The sequence below is a fragment of the Carcharodon carcharias genome, chromosome 13 (genome assembly GCF_017639515.1).
Source record: "Carcharodon carcharias isolate sCarCar2 chromosome 13, sCarCar2.pri, whole genome shotgun sequence".
Taxonomy (NCBI): domain Eukaryota; kingdom Metazoa; phylum Chordata; class Chondrichthyes; order Lamniformes; family Lamnidae; genus Carcharodon; species Carcharodon carcharias.
The window spans coordinates 100,513,996-100,536,955 of NC_054479.1; the positions used below are offsets into that span (position 1 = coordinate 100,513,996).

General features: G+C 44.3%; 1 protein-coding gene across 2 annotated transcripts in view; it reads right to left on the bottom strand.

Annotated features, from left to right (window-relative positions):
- Positions 1 to 22,960, bottom strand: part of LOC121286463 (ATP-binding cassette sub-family D member 2-like) — a 147,156-nt gene that overhangs the window by 34,226 nt on the left and 89,970 nt on the right. For both annotated transcript variants that reach the window (XM_041203588.1, XM_041203589.1), the window contains exons 7-8: positions 22,542 to 22,687; positions 7,356 to 7,440 (exon numbers count right to left, since the gene is read on the bottom strand). In XM_041203588.1, the coding sequence (XP_041059522.1) occupies positions 7,356 to 7,440; positions 22,542 to 22,687 (231 nt within the window). The remainder of the gene's footprint in view (positions 1 to 7,355; positions 7,441 to 22,541; positions 22,688 to 22,960) is intronic.

The window sequence follows — 22,960 nt, forward strand, 5'->3', positions numbered from 1 at the left end:
CCTCATCCCTGTCATCATCACCACCGAGGACCCCCTCACCCACATCCCCGCTGGCGTCTTCCTCATCGGAGGAGACACGCAGCTCCTCCATCCCCTCCTCAGCCAGCTCTTCTCCTTGTTGCAGTGCCAGGTTGTAAAGGACGCAGCAGACGACAACGATGCATGGTACCCTCTGTGGACTGACCAGACCAGTCCAGGCACCTAAACCGCATCTTCAGCATCCCATAGGTCTGCTCGACCAAGTTGCGAGTTGCTGCAAGAGCCTCATTATAGCGTCACTCTGCTGCAGTCCGAAGCCGCCACATAGGTGTCATCAGCCACAGTCCCTCTAGGTAGCCCTTGTCCCCAAGGAGCCAGCCCTGCAGCTTCTGTGGACACTGGAAGACTGCAGGGATCTGCGAGTGACTCAGGATGCAGGTGTCATGCACGCTTCCTGGAAACCGTGCGCACACCTGCAGGATACATTTCTGGTGGTTGCATACCAGCCGTACATTCAGTGAGTGGAAGCCCTTGCGGTTGATGAAGTCCACTGAGTGTAGCGATGGAGACCTGAGCGCCACATGAGTGCAATCAATCACACCCTGCACCTGTGGGAGTCCCTAGATCAGCGCAAATCCAATGGCCCTTGCATCTTGGCTGTCCCAGTCCGGGCAAGATGTACAAAGCTGTGTGCCATGGAGAAATTGACATCCGTGATCTCATGGATGCATTTGTGGGTGGCAGCTTGTGAAATCCCACATAGGTCACCTGTTGAGCCTTAAAAGGAGCCACTAGCATAGAAATTGAACGTCAAGGTCACTTTCACAGTCATTGGCATTGGATGCCCATTGGATGTCACCTTGGTGCCAAGTCCTGGCAGTAAGTGGCAGATGTGAGCCACCAGGTCCCTAGACATGCGCAGCCATCGGCAACGCTGGTTCTCAGTCATCTGCAGGAACGGCAGGCAGCACCTATAGACCCTGGGTGCCGCTAGGCGCCGACCAGCCACGGCTCGCTGTCACTCCTGGACAGCGTGTGCAGGAGCCCCTGCTGCCCCTTCTTCATGAGGTTGCTGCTCCTCCCTCTGCGCAGCCAGGAGCCTCAGCTGCTCTCTCCTCAGTCTTTTACGGTTTCTGTAGGCCATCAGGCATACAGCTAGGTCACCAGGATCCATGATCCCACGTGGTCCACCTGCAGCATGAAAGAGAGATAGATGTGGTTATCATGGCTGTACTTAGTGCCTTTCCTGGCCCTGTATGACAGCCCCTTAATGCTTCCCGGAGAGTGTTGGTCACCCCTCAGATGGCCCGAGACGAGTGCGCTGCATGGCTGCCCTGCCAACCTGCAATATGATGGACACTGGTCCAAACTGGGATGCTGAAATTGCAAGGGTCTGTGAGTGCCTCCAGCAGTGACTGCTACATGGTCAGTGTTGGCGAGGAGATTGTACAACGTGTGCAGTCCAACTGCTTCACGGCCCAATAAAGTGGTAGCAGACTTGAGGTCTGTGCCGTAAGTGTGGGAGTAAGGTATGGAGCACCTGGTAGCTCTTTGGTGCCTGTGCGTTGCTTGTATGGGCAGGCAGGCTAGGAGCCTGACCTCAGTCATATCACTGTGGCTGTGTCTGATCTGTCTCAGTTGCAGAGGCATGGTCAGTTTATACAGGTGTCCCTATTGCATGGCCACTTCCATCGCTTACCCTGCCCCCCACCTTGATTGCCTGTGCGCGGGATGCAGTGCCAGGGCAGCAGTTGACCCCCCCCTCCCCCTACCGACAACAGCTACCTCCAAGGCTGGCTAGCGCTTGTCCCTGGACACCCCCCACCCCTCAGCAGTCGCCTCCGAGGCTGGCCAGCACTTGGACCCCCCCCCCCGGGACACCCCCTGCCACTACCCACAGCAGTCGCCTCCAGGGCCAAGCATCAGGTGCCCCCGCCCCCCAGAGCCCTGTAAATAATAGATGCACTGTGGAGAACGCTGCTGCTCACTCACCTCAGTTCCCCCAAAGTGAAGGCCAACAAGTGCACGTCGCCTGTGTGCTATTGTGAAACACGTCGCGTGCTTTCTCACCAAAGTGGACGGACGATACGGCGGGGTTCCAAAAGCCTGGCGGGATGGCCTTTTAAATATATGCTGATGTATTACAATTAGCTCCTCTGCCAACCGATGGTGGGAAACGCAGCCTGCCAACGTGGGCTGAGCCATCATGAAGCAGGTCGCACCATATTTTCTGCGCATGCCACCTATCATGCCCGCTGCCAGCGGGCTCGGAAAATTCCGCCCAGAGTCTGTGATTGGAGGAGCAGCTATTCACAGGTTCTGTGTCCCACGCTTGCCACTGCTCCTCCAATCAAACTCTGCATGTTTTCCTCCTCCCAGTGAGACACCTGCACTTGCAATTGTCCAGCCCTGGACCACAGAGGAGTCATAATGTAAAGTAATATTATCCAGGGGATGAATTTTCTTGAATATGCTGCCACCGTCCTTGCTTTTAAACGGGCTACATGTAACGTTGCAGAGGAAAATTCGTCCACTGCCCCCATGTATTTTGAACTCTGATGTGTGAGTGACATTTCTTGATCTGCTGCCCATTGTGCACCTCCCAGATCACTGCTGCCTTGTTTTCCGAGAATGTAACTTAAGAGCACTGTGCTATGAATGAAGCTAGCCAATCAAAGAGGGCTGTCAGTTTTGCTGTAGAGCTGGATTCCCTCAGGTGCAATGTCATTCACTGCGCACATATGGCAATCTAGGCACCCTCAGATCAACCAGGAGTGTTCATTAATCACAAAGAATTGCATTCCCTCAATTTTCAGATATTTTGTGATCACCATACGATGATCATGCATGTCCACACTAGATATTCAGGGAGCTTCCATGACTTATTCAGTCTGTGGTCTGTGCCAGTCACAACGTGCCCCCTCTCACCACACGCACACACAGCATTAGCAGCTGGCAGATCAAGGAAACCTTCTGAAGATCTAGCTGATGACTCCTCTAAGGACCCTTCAAGTTAACAGAGAAGAGATACAACAGGAGCCACATGACCAATAATAGGGCAAACCACCAGGTTGCTCAAGATCAGCTTCAGTTGCCTTTAAAGATCTGGAGGTCTCCAGAATGGTTGTGACCTGCTGTGCCCTACACAACATTACCATGCAGCGAGAGGAAGATGCAGAACAATCAGCATCTGATGAGGAGAAAGAGGTGGCCATGACGCTTGCAATTGAACAACTGGCTGCCAGAAAAGCCTGCAACGGCCTCATCCAGGCCCACCATGTACCTGAGGGCTTCTGACAATGCCATCAGAAAGTCTACACCATTCCCCTTCAACAAGCACAAATCATTCCAACAGTCAACCAGCTAACAGTCACATTTACACCCTTTCCTCTTCATAAAGATTGGTCTTATCATTCATTTGAGGCCACTGTCCAGGGTAATGGGGGATGCAATAGAGGCCTGGGGAATGGAGAGTTCAAATAAAGTGTTCCATTCACTGAAATAAAGATTGGAATAAGGCCATTAACAGTGTTGTGCACTGTTGCAAAGCCATGCTTTATGAAAAATTACTTTAGTAATTACGAGCTGAAAACCACTGGCTAAATCTTAAATGCAACATTCCAGTGACTGGAAACTGTATTCAAAATGGCTGAACATTTCCATCACTGTACGTGACAAATTCCAAAACCATTAAGTAGAGCCAAGCTGTCTAGAAAACTGCAGCAGAGAAAGTTACCCTGAGGGAGTGTGAATGGGATAATCTTCTATCCCATTCACAGAACATCCAGTCAATCACCTGGGTTGGGACTACGCATTAGATGTAATCACCTCAGACAATGAATTCTGGCTGAGAAAGGAATTCGCCCAGCTATAATCTAATTAAGTCAAAACCAATCACCTGGAATACACTAGTCATGTCACATTTGGGTAACTGTACAGTTGGCGATTACTAAAAATGGACTCCTCCAATACTCTCTATTGATGTGCATTGCCTCTAGAAATGCTACAGAAGCATACACACTTCCCATTGCTGCTCCACAAGTTCTCTTTTCAAGGGTCACCACCAATGGTCAGCATTTACATCCAGCTGAGCAGAGCTTGGAGTGTCCTGCACCCTCCAATGGAGACTCCTCCAGGCAGCTGATGAGAGAGAGGATCATTGACAAGCCAGCTAACACTCTTTTGTGTTTTAAGAAATGTTTTCTCCAGCTCAGAGACAGAAGAAGAAAAGATGCCCTCGGTGTGGGACTCCCTCTCTTTTCTCATCCATCTTGCAAGTTCAAACTCTGTCTGCTGATTCCCACATGTCGCAGGCAGAGATTTTTGAAGAACTCAACCCAAAAGCTACAGTCCCCAGAAGAACAGATAAATTGTCCCTCTCCAATTTTAAATTGCCTCGATACTGAAACCGGAAGGGCCAATGAGCTCGCTGAGCCTGGATCCACCCAAATGATCAACCTATGAGAACCATATAGCTTTAATTTATATTGGACTCTAAGATATTACTTCATCTATCTTCCCACTATGTAATCTATTTATTTTGTGTGTGTGAATCTGAGTGCATTTTTATTAATTTACGTAGACTGGGTTAAGTACAATAAATACAATCCTTTTTTTCTTTTTAAAAGCTTAAGAAACTTGTCTTTTACAGTTACAACACTTAAACAGTTAAACATTCACTGAATTGGCAAACATATCCTTTTAAAAATCCTTTTGCAGTCAAATGAGGAGTGGGAAAAGGGGACAGCCATTCCATCTCTCCTCACCTGATTGTAACAACACATTCAAGTAAATCCTCTTATACAGCTATTAAGTCTTTCTTAGCCACTTCCTCTTCCTCCTATATGACTTCAGTAAAGCAAGAGGCACACTGCTCATTCCCCTATTCTAACAGATGAGTTGCTCATGGCAGTTGGAGCCCTTGAGGGTTCCTTATCTCCACCCGCATAGGGGCAGACTCAGTCACTGAAGCAAAGCAAGGGCAATTAGGGGTGGGCACTAAATGCTGACCTTGCCAGTGATGACCAAAGCCCATGAAAGGATAAAGAAAAAGGAAGAAACATGTGAGGCTCTGTCTTAAGGGGTGGGGGAGCAAGGGATGAGAAGTAGGAATGTCTTGTTCAGATAGTGGTGATATCAATTCAGCATGAGTGGCTGTTAAGTGCCAAGTGGCAGTGAGATATCTAATGTCTGTGGGCCACCCCCATCTCTCCATCACCGAAGCCTAGTGCATTTGTCACCATGATGATCTCCAAGCCTTTGTCCAATGGTCAGGATGGCAATGGCTGCAGGTCCACCCCAGTTATCTGCTTCACCCTGAAGCTGTATGTTTTCTTCTCCTGCACTGAGAGAAAGAAGAGAGTAATGAATGTGAGAACTAGAACTGAGGATGAAATGAAAACATTCCAGGAAGATAACTGTGAGGAATGGGTGTAAGATGGCAACAGGATGAGTGAGAGTGTTGGCTTTACAAACTGAGATTTAACAGGATGCTGGAAAGAAAGGAATGTGTGGAATGCAAGGTGTACAGGTGAGAGGAGCGATGTATAAGAAAATGATAGGGAAGTTAGAGAGTGATGGATGCCACCTGAAAATGGTGTGACACTCACCTTCCCGACCTAATGAAACCTTTCTCAACACTGAATTCAGGTCTTAGGCACCACACTCTTACTTCCCAACTTCCAGCCACGCCTGTTTAGTTTGGGTGGCTGTCCTCTTCCTTCTATCCAAAGGAAGGAATACTTCATTCTGGCTCTCACTGCCTCCAGCATGACCCCCACGCAAAAGTCAGAAAACCACGCAGCAGCCTTCCTCACATCTTCCTTCCATGTCCTTGTGCCAGCACAAGAAGCGGTTGAAGTGAATATTATAGGTGCATTGAAGGGGAGGCTAGGCAAGCATATGAGGGAGAAAGAAATAGAGAGTTACAATGATTCAGTTAGATGAGAAAAGAAGCTCAAGTGGAGCAGAAATGCTGACATGAGCTGGTGGGGCCTATTTCTGTGTCATATTTCCTACATACTCCAATATTTGTCACAAGCAAGGTTTCCTGCAACCATTCTGACTCCTGCCAGGGTCCCTTTAAATAGAGAGCCTACATTCACAGAGTGTGGGTCATCATCATGCCTGCACTCTATGATTGTTTGTGAAACCTGGAAGCGGGATAATAATACCGGAGTTAAAGTTAAAGAGTCTCGGCAAATTCCACTGGCGGAATAAACGGGTTGCCTCCCCACTGCGTGTGGGTCTGTTCTATTAAGATTCCACCCATGAGGTGCAAAGCCGTAGAAATTTCAGGCCAAAGAAAGCAAGTGATTAAGAACATAGAATATAAGGCTGGACAGGTTTAGGAGAGATATTGTTTACCTTTGGTAAGAGGAGGAAAGAACTATACATAATCTTTTTACAGATCACATGGTTTGCTTTAAGCTTTCTTATGTCCTTTGGAAGCATTTTTGCACGAGGCCTTCAACACGTTTTTAAAAATCCCTCCCAATCTTTTCTTTCTGTGGCAAAATGAAATTAGACTCCATTATTCAGTACTGAACTGCAAAAAGACTTCAATTAAATGTTTGTATTAGTCAGTTTCATCAGTCTGTGTACCACTAGCAGCAAATATTTTTAACAGAATTAAAAAAAATAAGGTATTGTAGTCCCCCTATAATTATGAGCCATATACTTTAAAAATAAACTCATTACCAGTCTTTTATGGAGGACCTTTCACAATATCAGGCAAAACCAATAGTTTGTCACTCTACATTAATTTCTTTTATATGCTAATTGAAATTTAAGAAAAGTTTTGTAACACAGTACTTGGAACATTTTGCACTTCTAAATTAAGAAATATTCTGCTGACATATTCTAATATCGAGAGAACATTGACACACTGGAGATACATTTCAATAATTATGTATTTTCACATGAGCATATATGCTAAAAATGTTATTGTCTCATCTCTGGAAACTTCCCTTGTTGAGTTTGATGGTGAGCCTGCTCTCAAGCTTCTGCCAATACCCCATAACCCTTGGGTCAAGGTCTAAACAGGGTGTGAGAGTGGCCCACAATGACAGGCTGTCTCATCTATACTCAAGGGGTGATCAGGAACTGAGTCTATGTAATTATAACAGAAAATGTTGTAATACTGTATGGCTTAGCATAATGATGGAGTAATACCCTACTGCTAGGAAAACACTTAAATTGAAAAAAATTACTACATTTAATATTAATGATAATGTAAAATACATGTCATATTTAACTAGTTTGGTGTGACACATGACAAACATAGGATTATAGTAAGGTTTAATTTATATACTATTTAAATAAACATCTCTGTTCTTTTTGACCAATTTCCAACATTTCCCTTACGCAACACTCACTTATGATAAAACATTCGTGCCATGCCCATTCTTTGTTTCTCACCCCCAGATAGGACATCCTTCCAATCGGTAACTGCATCCCATCCTATAGCAACAGGAAATAAAACACTATGTAAAATAAGAAAAAGACATGTACGGCACATAAGACACACAATAGGATAGAAGAATAGGATCAAATTTCTGTCAAATTAAATAATACATTTAGTAAAATTAAGCATTGTTTCTACTTTTTTTTAATTGAGTAGAATTTTCGTCTTTTATTCTTGGCATTTGTTCGAAAACTATTGCATGTATTGTTCTGGAATGTAATATATTTCCCTTCTCCTCTTCATAGACTCAAATCCAGTTACCATTTCAAAATTGCCATCAAAGGAAAATTGATCAGGTTAAAAAAAACACTTGAATGTTAAAGTTTATTTATGAAAATAAATTCCAGGGAAAAGACCTGTAAAGAACGTATCTTTTTATTTTCTGTTGGACTGGGGATTAAAATTACAATGGATGCAGGTTGAAAGACATGTCCACTGAAACAGGATGAGAGATACATACAATGTTGCAGTCCTGGAACAGAGTGTGCCATGAAAGACCAGATGGTGACGGAAAGAAGTCCTGGACCAAGGGAGCTTCCTGGCAACAACATTTTAATTGGCTCTAGACTAGGTGACCAGGTTTTGTGTGAGGGCAATGCAGCAGAATAGGTCCTAGCCTGAAAGGAAAAAGACCTAAAACCTCTCTCTCCTGTGTGTGTAAGATTCTAGTAATCCTACAATAATAGCTAGCTGGCTTTTTCTCCTATCTCTGTAACCTGCTTTCTCTCTGAAAACCCCTATCAAGAGGCACAAGGGAAAATTACTGTTAGAGACATTGAAAAGCAAGTGTTCAACCAGCAAACTAAATACTGAAAGTGCTGGAAGACCAGCTCGTGTCATCAACAAGAACTGAAAGGGATTTGGAAGGCATTGATCAAAATCAACCCATTGAATCCTATACTCCGGAATTGGTGCTATTGAACTGTTTTATCCCACTCTTAAAATCCATGTTTTTGTGTGTCTTATGTGCCTTGCATGTGTGTGTTTGGGATTTAAGAAGGGGTAGAGTTTAGGTTATAGAGTTAGAAATTAGCAATTCATATTTCTTTTGCCACTGGTTAATGGCAGTTTATTCAATAAACAATTATTTACTTATTAAGTTTACAAACCTGGTGCTCGTATTCTGTTAACCTAAATTAAACAGTTAGGTAGAATTGGGGCAAACTGGTGGCTTGATCAAACTTTTTCACATTTGTCATGGCTCGGGGAACAGTGAGGCTTGATATTACAGCGCACTGTCCCCAGTGAGTTGTGACAGACCCCATAACCCTGATTTTACTAAGGGACAGTTTTTACCGAGTGAGTTCAAAGCCCTCCCGTTGCAGTAGAAGTGAAACATGAAGATTTGAACTATGATTTCTCACTTGGGCGCATTATTAAAATTACAGTCAGCTCCAGGGAATATCACTGGGTTTGAAAAGCATATGCCAAGAAATACCCGCCAGCTTTGATTGCATGACCTTGATGCCCAAGATAAAAATCCCTGGAGGGTAGTTCCCACAGGCCTTAGGTAGGGTAATTTACCCAGGGGACCTTAACTGCCCAGCCTGGTCTCCATTTTTTTACCTGGTGCATTTACACCTGCGAGCAGGTTTCAGTGCAACTGATCATGTCATCCATTGTGTGGCATAATCAGGCTATCTAACCCAAGAAGAACTGGCATCTACCTTTTCATATGGCACAAACATTAGGGGGAGGATCTTTCCCTTGTTGGGCAGGCTCGGCGGGGGCGGTTGGGAAGCCAACCGCTGCCTACCATTGTGGCTGGACCGTGATTTCACACTGGCAGGCCAATTAAGGCCTGCCCAGTGTGAGTCGCGTGCAGCAGCGCTGCCTGTGTGTGTGTGTGTGTGTGTGTGTGTGTGGGCGGGGGGGGGCAAGAGTGGAAGTTCACGCATGCCTGCAGGTGCATGCTGGAAAAGCTCCCTAAAGCACAGAGCTGCCTCAGGGAGATGACGAGTTTAGAACATTAAAATTAAAGATTTCTAAAATGTTATAAAACATGGTCTCTCATGTGACTCTGTCACATGAGCAGGGACATGTTATTAATTAAATTTTAAAATTTTTATTTGATTATTTGCTGTTGGAAATCTCATCCTGCCCAAGAATGAGGTTTCCTAAAAAATGCAAAGGCCACTAGGCCTTTTTGCCTGCCTGCCAACCATAAGGTTGCACGGGCAGTGTAAAATTTAATTCACTTACCCGTTTAATGCCCTTTTAATTTTTGGCGGGCGCACTGCCGACTTAGCACGTGCCTGCTGACTGGAATATCGCGCAGCTGTGCAATGAGGTCAGGATGCTTACCCGACATCATCAGCTGTCATTTTACGCTTGGTCAGGTCAGAGGCACAACTGCCCAACGAGTGGAAAATTCTCCCCTAGGCTTCTAGTGAACAATGGCAATAGCGTGGTCACCTGCACTGGAACAAACCTTCCATTAGGATGAAAACACATAGGCAGGATTTTCTCCTTGACGTGCTGGGGGTGGGCCCCGCAAATCAGAGTGAAAAATTATGCGCAGTGACATTGGGCGAGCATCCCGACCTCATCACCGCGCGCCATCATGATATTTCGCTGGGCGGGCGCGTGATGAAGTTCGACATGTGCCCGCCATTAATTAACAGGTTAGTTAAGGCCCTTAAATCGTCAATCGACGGCAATTTTCAGGCGCCTGTGATCTTCAGATCGGTGCAACGGACAGGCGGGTAACAGACTTTTTAATGAAACTCATCCACGGCCAGGATAAGAGGGCTCAGTGGAGTTGTCAATCTGGTCTGAGAGTCTTTATTGCAGAAAGTTTTGTAAACTTGCCTGTGTGATCTGCAGAAGTTCAGAACGAATTCCAGCAGCTTTCTGTTTATTTTGAACCTTCAGGTCAGCAGTCTGCAGTCAGTAATCTTTATTGCGCCTGCAGCTTTATGGAGGCCTCCATTTAGCCTGGGTATGGGTTCTGACATGTCCACTGGAGGCAGCTCCTCTGAGGAGGAAGGGAGGGCTAGAATAAGGAAGAGGCCAGGAGTGCACAATCAGCCTAAAGGGGAGTCACCTTGAGGAACATAGGCGCATGCACAAAGGGTGCTGGGCCAAGAGGTAGTCCAAGGTGGAAGGGGCCACAGAAGACGCCACTATCCAGCTGCCAGGGTGTACAGGCGGTGAAGCAGCTACCTCAATATGACTGAGGTGCAGTGCCAAAGGAGGCACCAACTGTCAAGGGAGACAGTCAATTACATCTGTCAGACGATTGGGCCTGAGATCTCTCCTAACTGTGTGGGCGGACACCCCATGCCAATGGCTCTGAAGGTTACAGTTGCCCTCCACTTCTTTGCCTCTGGTTCCTTCCAGGGCTCGGAGGGTGTTCTTTGTGGTGTCTCCCAATCAGCTGTCCACAATTATGTCAAGCAGGTTACAGACGCTCTGTTCAGGCATTCATTGACCTTCATCCACTTCCGCTGTGACCAGGCAAGTCAGGCACAGTGAGCCAGAGGCTTCGCAGCCATTGCTGGCTTCCCCCACATCCTGGGCGCTATAGACTGCACACATGTGGCCATCAAGGCGCCAGCAGGTGAGCCCGGTGCCTTCATCAACAGGAAGGGCTTCCACTCTATGAACGTGCAGATAGTGTGTGATCACAGGATGCTGATTTTACAAGTCTGTGCCAGGTAGTCAGGCAGCTCCCACGACACCTGTATCCTCAGACACGCCCAGGTGCTGGATCTCTTCAGTGCTCTGGCTCGGCTGGATGAATGGCTGCTGGGTGACAAGGGCTATCCCCTCAGAAGGTGGCTCATGACGCCTCTCTGCAATCCAAGATCAGAAGCTGAACAGCGGTACAATAGGAGCCACGGTTCCACAAGGGCTGTGGCGGAGAGAACCATCAATCTTCTCAAGATGTGCCTCCGATGCCTGGACGACTCAGGGGGTGCACATCAGTACCCCCAAGATCATGTGTCAGTGATAGTGTTCCATACTGTGCTCTCCAAAATCTAGTGCTGGAAAGGGGGGACGCATTGGATGATGAAGACGTTGACGCACTGGATGTGGCTGCAACACGATGAGTCCAGCACTGATTCTGAGGATGAGGAAGCACAAGGGAATGCTGAAGGGCTAAACGCTGACCTGGGGCTCCGCCCGCCCGACAGGCAGAAAATCGGCAATGACCAGCTGTGGCCACTGGCGCTGTGAGGTCTTGCAAGTCTGAGCGTAACCCCAGGAGGATCTGATTCTTCTCCTGGAGGTGCCTCTCCACGAGAATCGCCACTCTCTCCATGGCATTTGCCTTCTTAAACACCTTATGTAGCTGCCCCGCTACCATAATGGGCCTGTCGACATGCACAGTAAGGTCCCTCTGATCCTCCGTGGCCACTCCTGATCCGCCTGCCCGACAGACAGAAAATTCTGACCCTAAGGATTAGCTTAGTTTATTCCCCCATCTCTTTAGCTCTTAAGAGGCTAAATTTTGGATAGGAGTTCTAATAAAGGCATCCACCCAAATATTAATTTCTTCTGGTGTGGGCTAATGGTGTGCTGTAAGCTACTAGCATTTAATATTTTTGCATGGACTCTCTTCACACATATACGCAAAATTTGCACATTGTTGCAGACATAAAAGCTATATGTCAGGAGTATCCATCTCTGTTTTCTTTCATGTCCATTCTCTCTGTTATATGTGTTCTAGAGTTTTATGGAAATACTTTGCTTTATTCTAATACATTCCCTAAACTTAAAATCCACCTGAAATAAGTTTCTTCTCACCCCAGAAAGATCCACATATTATTAGATGTTTTAACTGCAACTGATTCTGCACTGAATAGCTGTGAGTGGATGAAAGAACCCTTCTTAACTTTTACTTTCCCTTTTCACTCATACACATCATTGCTCAAAGGAGAGAGTACCTGGGTAGCCAGTTATGATCCTAAAACAAGTCAGCTTGAGAAAGAGGCCAGGTTTACTTGCCCTTCTGGGAAGCAGATAGTCTCCACTCAGTCCTCTCACCAATCTTTGCCCCACCGAGCCCCCATCCATACTGATTTCACTATCACCAGCTGAACGGAGATCAGAAAATCGCTGGAGAATGAACTGCAGGCATAATGACATATCCTACCACTGTACATATATAACTATACATTGAAATGTTGCTTCACAAGTAAGCACTGAATTAATGGAACTTGGAATTATTTTGGGAAAATTTAGCTCTGCTTCAGAGTAAGATTTACGTGGGATTTTGAGAATAAGCAAAAGAAAAATTGCAGTTTTGAACTCTACATGAAATTCACATCGACATATGTTTTACTGTACAAAAACAAAAACAGAATTACCTGGAAAAACTCAGGAGGTCTGGCAGCATCGGCGGAGAAGAAAAGAGTTGACGTTTTGAGTCCTCATGACCCTTCGACAGAACTTGAGTTCGAGTCCAAGAAAGAGTTGAAATATAAGCTGGTTTAAGGTGTGTGTGTGGGGGGCGGAAAGAGAGAGAGAGAGAGGTGGAGAGGGGGTGTGGTTGTAGGGACAAACAAGCAGTGATAGAAGCAGATCATCAAAAGATGTCAACAACAATAGTACAAAAGAACACATAGGTGTTAAAGTTAAAGTTGGTGATATTATCTAAACGAATGTGCTAATTAAGAATGGATGGTAGGGCACTCAAGGTATGGCTCTAGTGGGGGTGGGCCCTACAACCACACCCCCACTCCACCTCTCTCTCTCTCCGCCCCCCACACACACACCTTAAACCAGCTTCTATTTCAACTCTTTCTTGGACTCGAACTCAAGTTCTGTTGAAGGGTCATGAGGACTCGAAACGTCAACTCTTTTCTTCTCCGCCGATGCTGCCAGACCTGCTGAGTTTTTCCAGGTAATTCTGTTTTTGTTTTTGTTTTGGATTTCCAGCATCCGCAGTTTTTTTGTTTTTATCTATATGTTTTACTGTGCCTGGTTTTGACATCACTAACTACCATTTCCAACAACTCACAAAATAAGTTAATTAACTGAGGTTTTTTAAAAACCCACTTAATAGACATTGTTCCCTTTTTACTGACACTCAATATAGGTTGATCATACCTTGCAACATTAAATTGAGTCGAAGTTGCAAAATCTAAACCACTACAAGGATTTTCTGTCCCTTTAATTTAATGATTGCTGCCAAATCTTTAGTCTAAATAAAGTGAATATTTTGTTGATTGCAGTTCCTCAGGGTAGTGTCCTAGGCCCAACCACCTTCAGCTGCTTCATCAATGACCTTCCTTCCATCATAAGTTCAGAGGTCAGAAGTGGGGTTGCTCACTGATGATTGCACAATGTTCAGCACCATTAGTGACTCTTCAGATACTGAAACAGTCAATGTCCAAATGCAGCAAGGCCTGGACAATATCCAGTCTTGGGCTGACAATTGGCAAGTAACATTTTCACCATACAGTGCCAGGCAATGACCATTTCTGACAAGAGAGAATCTAACCATCGTCCCTTGACATTCCATGGTCAGGACTGTGATGGAATAATCTCCACTTGCCTGGATGAGTGCAGTTCCAACAACACTCAAGAAGCTTGACACCATTCAGGACAAAGCAGCCCGCTTGATTGGCACCCCTTCCACAAACATCTACCACCAACGAACAGTGGCAACAGTGTGTACCATCTGCAAGATGCACTGCAGAAACTCACCAAGGCTCCTTAGGCAGTGCCTTCCAAACCCACTGCCACTATCATCTAGAAGGACAAGGGCAGCAGACACATGGGAATACCACCGCCTGCAAGTTCCTCTCCAACCACTCACCATTCCGACTTGGAAATATATTGCCATTCTTTTGCTGTTGCTGGGTCAATATCCTGGATCTTCCTCCCTAACAGCACTGTGGTTGGATCTAACAGCGATTCAAGAAGGCAGCTCACCACCACCTTCTCAAGGGCCATTAGGGATGGGCAATAAACGCTGGCCCAGCCAACGATACCCACATCCCGTAAATTAATTTTAAAAAATGATACAGTTACTCACAAGGAAATATATATGTTGCAAACAAAACCCTTTCTTACTACACAAAGTGCTTTTTTAAAAAAAAAACCTGCATTTGTCTTCAAACCAGAGATTTTTCAGCTTAATGTCTGAGCCCTTGGGTTATTTTATTGGCTAAAACAAGCAAAACAAGCGCTCTTTCCTTTGTAACATTTATTGAAAGATTGATGGCTGCAAAGATCTCTTTCCATGAGGCCTTGTTCTGGATCAACTCCTCAGATTGTTTATTGAGACCAATAACAGAACCAAAACATCGGAATTGATATACATGTAGAAATAGAGCTCTAATCACTTGGGAGCAGAAATAAAGGAATAAGAATAGTGTTTTCTATAAGGACAACGATCTCACTTAGAGTGAGGAACAGAAAGCCACAGCTAGGTATTTATTCTTCCTCTACGTGAAAGGTAATACTGCAATAGCAGTGGGTAACTATTTCATTTCTGGGCTAACTTGGAGTGTAAAACATGTTTTATCTTTAGCATGTATTTCAAAATCATGATCAGTAAAAGAAGCTTGATCCATGCAGCTACTTCTTTTAGCTATTTTCCAGATAAAGTATAGTGGAACTATCCTTATTGGTCTCAGAAGTGAGCACACATTAAATAAAAAGTTTGCATTTAGCTAGTACCTTTCATATGGTCAGTTGTCCCAAAGTGCTTTGCAGCCAATGAAATATTTTTGAAGTCACTGTTACAATGTAAAATAAACTGCTACTTTGTTAATATAGGGATGTAGGAATAGGGTTAAGCCATTATCCCTACTCTCTGCCTCCTTCCATTCAGCCAATTTCCTAGCCAGGTCATAAATTTGCCTTCAATTCCATGAACTTCAACTTTAGCTAACAGTTTTTAGGAGAAATTTTATCCAATACCTGCTGAAATCCATGCAAGTATCATCCACAGACATTCTCTTGTCCATTACTTTAGACACTTTTTTTAAAAAATCCATCCGGTTCATCAGGCATGACCAACCCTTGACAAATTCATGCTGGATCGATCTGATCATCTAAAATTTTTCAAGGTGTTCAGTTGCTTCGTCCTTAATTACGGAAAACTAACTTCTAAACAACAGATGTTAGGCTAACTGATCTATAATTTCCTGGTTTCCTCTTTCACCTTTCTTAAATAACAGAGTGACATGTGGACTTTTCCACTCTAAATGAATGGTTTCTGAATTGAGAGAACTTTGGAAGGTCATAGTTAGAGCACCTGAAATGCTCTCACTTCTTCGCTTAAATCCCTGGGATGAAAACTAGCTGGTTAAAGTAATGCTCATTGAAATAAACAGGGTGTACACAAACAAAAAAAGTAAAGGGACTACTGACTAAAATAAAATTATGGGCTGAATCTTACCTATGTCAGGCGGGCTGGGCGGGAGCGAGTGTAGGCAGGCGCAGAGCCAATCGTTGCCTGTGATCAGCTGCATGCCACCATTTTGTGTGGGTGGGCCAATTAAGGCCCACCCAGCGTAATATGGATTCCGTAGCGCTCAGCTACGGGGGAGGAGGAGAGTCGGGTCCTGCACTCTTTCACGCATTTATGCGGAAGAGCACAGCAATCTCCCTGCTGCACGGAGCTGCTTCAGGGAGATTAAGTACATAATGAAACTTTTTTATAAATAACGCAAAAAATTATTCAAGACATGTCCCCTCATGTGACAGTGTCACGTGAGCTGACACATATTCGACAATTTAACAAAATGTATTTATATTATTAAACCTTCAGGAAACCTCATCCCACCCGCGGATGAGGTTTCCTGGAAAACACGAAGGCTGCTTGGGCTCTTTGCCTGCCCGTCCAACCTTAAGGTTGGTCGGGCAGCATTGTTAATGAGCTAAATTACTTTCTTAATGGCCTTAATAAGCCTTTGACAGTTCGGTGGCGCGCAGCCGCCTCCGGTGCGCACCCACTGAATGCAATACTGAAATGATATGCAATGACGTCGGGTGCATGCCGCGTCGCATCATTTTACGTGTTGGCGTGTCGGGCCCGCTCTCACACACCGACAGCAATATTCTGGCCTATGTTTTCTCTCCAGTTACAGGAGTAACAGATAAACATAGGCACCACAATTTCTTGAGAGAAAGGAAAATTAATGTTGAACAAAACTTTGGACACGTTCTTAGAATAAAGGGAAATGTACCATGTGCACGCAAGAATCTGGTCAATTTTGCATTTGCATGTTATCAATGGAAACACTGGAAGCATTGAATTGGGAAAGCATGTTCATGTAGTTTACAATACTGCACCCATTAATTTTAATGGTTAGAAAATCATGGGTGGTGTGAGTTAATTTAAGCATTTTCATTCCCAACGAGCAAAGTTCCCCATTGGGAACTCGGAGGATAATTTTATCCCACATCCTTATGCTTTGTGCCAATAAACTGGTAGTCCATCAAAAGCAACTATCCCAAGTCTGAGGTGGAATCTAATTTGCTTATGTAATGCTTTACTGCATTGTGTCCAGACTCTTACCAATTGCCAGTAAATCGTTTTTCATAATGGGAAATGTGGTTCAACAGATTACTTGAAGATTATTTATTAACATGATAATTGGCACATGATTCAGCTTAAAAACTCAGGTTGACACCCTTTGGTAAACTGGAAACAAATTACACAGGAGAGAAGGTTATGAAATGCAACATAAGAAGCCAACATAAACTACATCAGTGACTATTCTTCCAAAAGCTAAGTGACAAAATATGTAAATCTACCCTTTGGAAATGGGTAACACAATTGAACTGCATGGGGCAAAGCACTGCCAAGAGTAATAACAACTACATAAATTTCAGCTGACTAACTTAATGTGGACAAAAAAGAAGTTTCCAAAATTTATAATTACTGCAAACAAAAGTAGAAACAGCAAAGAAGTTAATACATATGCAAGAATTTCAAAAACATTTTTTGTATGGTTTTTCTGTTCATCACTGGTGTTAAAAACTAAGGGTGATTTCAAAATACAATAAACCCTTTGTTATCGGCACGCTTGGGGAATGGGTGCTATCAATAAACAAAAATGCCGGTTAATGGAGAGTTACATTACTCCGGACACAAGACAAAGTACGGTATATAGCATGTATAGAGAGGTGGTTACACCGCAGGCTAACAGTCCACAGGCAGGAAAGGAATGGGTGACCACCAGGCAGAGCAAGAGGACTAGGTAGCCAGTGCAGGAATCTCCTGTGGCTATTCCCCTGAAAAACAGATACTGTTGGGGGTAATGGTCTCTCAGGGGAAAGCAGCAACAGCCAAATTCGTTGCCCCACGGTTGGCTCTGCTGCACAGGAGAGGAGTAAAAAGTGTGGGAATGCAATAGTTATAGGGGATTCAATTGTAAGGGGAACAGAGAGGCATTTCTGTGGCTGCAAACGAGACTCCAGGATGGTATGTTGCCTCCCTGGTGCTAGGGTCAAAGATGTCTCAGAGCGGCTACAGGACATTCTGAAGGGGGAGGATGAACAGCCAGTGGTCATGGTACACATTGGTACAAATGACATAGGTTAAAAAAAGGGATGAGATCCTAAAAGCAGAATATAGGAAGTAAATTGAAAAGTAGGGCCTCAAAGGTAGTGATCTCAGGATTACCACCAGTGCCACGTGCTAGTCAGAGTAGAAATAGCAGGACATATCGGATGAATACGTGGCTGAAAAGATGGTGTGAGGGGGAGGGTTTCAGATTCCTGGGACATTCTGGGGGAGGTGGGACCAGTACAAACTGGACAGGTTACACCTGAGCAGGACTGGGACTGATGTCCTAGGGGGAATATTTGCTAGAGTGGTTGGGGAGGGTTTAAACTAAAATGGCAGGGGGATGGGGGAACCTATGCAAGGAGTCAGAGGAGGGGAATCAAGAACAAGAACAAAAGACAGAAAGGGGAACAAGAAAAGTGATTGGCAGAAAAATCAAGGGCAAGAATCAAACAGGGCCTCAGTGAAAAATAGTGGGAACGGGACAAGTAATATTAAAAAGACAAGCCTTAAGGCTTTGAGCCTTAATGCCAGGAACATTCGCAATAAAGTGGAGGAATTAACTGCGCAAATAGATGTAAACAGGTATGACATAGTCGGGTTTACGGAGACATGGCTGCAGGGTGACCTGGGATGGGAACTGAACATCCAGGGGTATTCAGTATTTAGGAAGGACAGACAAAAAGGAAAAGGTGGTGGAGTTGCTTTGCTGGTTAAAGAGGAAATTAACCCAATAGTGAGGAAAGATATTAGCTCCTCCGATGTGGAATCGGTACGAGTAGAGCTGAGAAACACTAAGGAGCAAAAAACGTTAGTGGGCGTTGTATATAGACCCTCTAACTGTAGTGGTGGTGTTGGGAATGGCATTAAACAGGAAATTAGAGCCGCATGCAATAATCTGTAATTATGGGTGACTTTAATCTGCATATAGATTGGGCAAATCAAATTAGTAACAATGCCGTAGAGGAGGAATTCCTGGAGTGTAAACGGGATGGTTTTCTGGACCAATACATTGAGGAACCAACTACAGAACAGGCCGTCCTAGAGTAGGTATTGTGTAATGACAAAGGAATATTTGGCAATCTAGTTGTGTGAGGCCCCTTGGGGATGAGCGACCATAGTATGACAGAATTCTTCATCAAGATGCAGAGTGATGTAGTTGATTCTGAGACTAGGGTCCTGAATCTTAATAAAGAAAACTACAATGGTATGAGGCACGAGTTGGCTATGATGGATTGGGAAACGTTACTTAAAGGGATGACGGTGGATAGGTAATGGCAAACATTCAAAGAGCGCATGGGTGAACTGCAACAATTGTTTAATCCTGTCTGGTACAAAAGTAAAACAGGAAAGGTGGCAAAACCACGGCTTACAAAGGAAATTAGAGATAGTATTAGATCCAAGGAAGAGGCATACAAATTGGCCAGAAAAAAACAACAGACCTGAGGATTGGAAACATTTAGAATTCAGCAAAGGAGGACCAAGGGATTGATTAAGAAGGGGAAAATAAAGTACGAGAGTAAGCTTGTGGGAACATAAAAACTGACTGTAAATGTTTCTATAGGTATGTGAAGATAGAAAGATTGGTGAAGGCAAATGTAGGTCCCTTACAGTCAGAAACAGGGGAATTTATAATGGGGAACAAAGAAATGGCTGACCAGCTAAATAAATACTTTGGTTCTGTCTTCACAAAGGAGGACGCAAATAACATAACAGAAACATTGGGGAACACATGGTTCAGTGAGAGGGAGGAACTGAAAGAAATCAGTATTAGTAAGGAAATTGTATTGGGGAAATTGATGGGATTGAAGGCCGATAAATCCCCAGGGCCTGATAATCTACAATCCAGAGTACTTAAGGAAGTGGCCCTAGAAATAGTGGATGCATTGGTGGTCATCCTCCGAGATTCTATAGACTCTGGAATAGTTCCTACAGATTGGAGGTTTGCTAATGTAACCCCACAATTTAAAAAGGGAGGTAGAGAGAAAACAGGGAATTATAGACCAGTCAGCCTGACGTCGGTAGTGGGGAAAATTCTAGAGTCCATTATAAAAGATTTAATAGCTGTGCAATTGGAAAACAGTGGCAGAATCGGACAGAATCAGCATGGATTTACGAAATCATGCTTGACAAATCTTCTGAAATTTTTCGAGGATGTAACTAGTAGAGTTGATGAGGGGGAGCCAGTGGATGTGGTTTATTTGGGCTTTCAAAAAGCTTTGGACAAAGTCCCACATAAGAGATTAGCGTGTAAAATTAAAGCGCATGGGATTGTGGGTAGTGTATTGAGATGGATAGAAAACTGGTTGGCAAACAGGAAACAAACAGTAAGAATAAACGGGTCTTTTTCTGAATGGCAGGCAGCGACTAGTGGGGTACCGCAGGGATCGGTGCTGGGATCCCAGCTATTCACAATATATATAAATGATTTAGATGAGGGAGCTAAATGTAATATCTCCAAATTTGCAGGTGACACAAAGCTGAGTGGGAGAATGAGCTGTGAGGAGGATGCAGAGATGCTTCAGTGTGATTTGGACAAGCTGAGTGAGTGGGCAAATGCATGGCAGATGCAGTATAATGTGGATAAATGTGAGGTTATCCACTTTGGTAGCAAATACAGAAAGGCAGCTTATTATCTGAATGACTATAAATTGAGAGAGGGGAACGTGCAACGAGACCTGGGTGTCCTCATACACCAGTCGCTGAAGATAAGCATACAGGTGCAGCAGGCGGTAAAGAAGGCAAATGGTATGTTAGCCTTCATAGCGAGAGGATTCGAGTACAGGAGCAGGGATGTCTTGCTGCAATTATACAGGGCCTTGGTGAGACCACACCTGGAATATTGTGTGCAGTTTTGGTCTCCTTATCTGAGGAAGGATGTTCTTGCTATAGAGGGAGTGCAGTGAAGGTTTACCAGACCGATTCCTGGGATGGCAGGACTGTCATATGAGGAGAGATTGAGTCGGTTAGGATAATATTTGCTGGAGTTCATAAAAATGAGGGGGAATCTCATAGAAACCTATAAAATTCTAACAGGACTAGACAGGATAGATGCAGGAAGGATGTTCCCGATGGTAGGGGAGTTCAGAACCAGGAGTCACAGTCTGAGGATACAGGATAGACCATTTAGGACTGAGATGAAGAGAAATTTCTTCACCCGGAGAATGGTGAGCCTGTGGAATTCATTACCACAGAAAGTAGTTGAGGTCAAAACATTGTATGTTTTCAAGATGGAGTTAGATATAGCTCTAGGGGCGAAAAGGTTCAAAGGATATGGGGAGAAAGCGGGAGCAGGCTATTGAGTTGGATGATCAGCCATGATCATAATGAATGGTGGAGCAGTCTCAGAGGGCTGAAGGGCCTACTCCTGCTCCTACTTTCGATGTTTCTATATCTTTGTTCAGGCACAATAACCAAACTTGACTCAATAATTTCAAAGTAAAGCCTACTAACAACTTCTGCAGATTTACAATCTATTGTTAATATTATCTTTTTAAAGAATGCATTATCTGAACACTGAAAGTGATCACCTTTAGAAAAAAATCAAGCTGTCAGAAATTCCGGTCACTGGAGAATACTGGTTGATAGAGTGCCTGATAATACTTCCAAGTGTTCCAAAAATATCGAGTGAAAATGCATGTCTACACAAAAATAATTCACATAAGCTAGAATCTTCTGCTCAGCATGCAGGGGCTGGCCCCACACGCCGAAGCGTAAAATGACATGTGATGACGTCAGGCATGCATCCCGATGTCATCACGCGTCATTCCGATATTCCATTCAGCGGGCACACAGTGGAGTCTGCTGCGGGCGCGCCGAACTGTCAATGGCCTGTAAAGGCCATTAATTATACAATTAACCTTAAGAGAAAGCTGCCCGTCCAACCTTAAGGTTGGCGGGCAGGCGAAGAGCCCAGGTGACCTTCGCATTTTTCATGAAACCTCATCCATGGGCGGGATGAGGTTTCATGAAGGATTTCTTAATTTATTATTTAACTAAAATTCATAAACATGTCCCAGTTCATGTGACACTGTCACATGAGGGGACATGTCTGAATAATTTTTTTTTTTAACCATTCTTTGCACTGAACTTAATCTCTCTGAGGCAAGGAGCTGTCTCAGGGAGATTCTGGTGCTCTTTCGCACTCATGCACAAAGGAGTGCAGGCCCTGACTCTCCTTCCTCCCCCCCCCGCCCGCACAGGTAGCACTGAGTGCTTCCAGGTGTGCGTCATGTTGGGCGGGCCTTACTTGGCCCACCCACGTAAAATGACAGCACGTAGCCAATCTTGGGTGCTAATTGGCTCCGCACCCACTCCCGACTGGCCCACCTGACAGGGAGAAAATTCTCCCCGTATAATCCTGTGCAAACAACGTTTGTGTCTATTATGTATTAACCATGGACCATCGGATTCCCATGGTATTACTTGTGATAAGTTGGACAGTACGCTGTTCTATAACTATTGGCATGAAAGGGCACTAATTTAAGGTACTACCTTTAGATCAAATCCATCTATGAAGTCCAAGCTTGGAAGCAAGCTGCAATGATAAACTTTGGGAATTAAAATATCTTACAGAAATGCTCTCTAGTAAAATAGTAGTCATTTGTAGAAGCACACTCATACCTCCCTCTCTCTGCACTATTTGATTCAGGTGAACAATGTCTAGGATATGCTCCAGGTCCAGATCTGTGTACTCTTTCTCGCTCATGTCTTCCACTGAGTCCGGATAGATAACCTGATCTCTTAAAGTTCCAACAGACATGTAAGGCCTGTGAATACAGATGAAAATAAATAGTTAACCAACTGATAGATAATACAATATATGATATACCTGCAATTATAATAGGGTAAATGGTTGTAGATTGTCTCAATGAATGCACAAATCATAAATCAGACATAGCGGTCTGTTCATCCAATTTCCAATGTTCAACTGAGCAAGAATCTGCACCAGTAATTGAGCCTCCAGAGATTTCCTCTTTGGAATATAAATATTAAGATCAGTATATAACATACATAAAACTTGAGGTTTTTTATTTAAACAT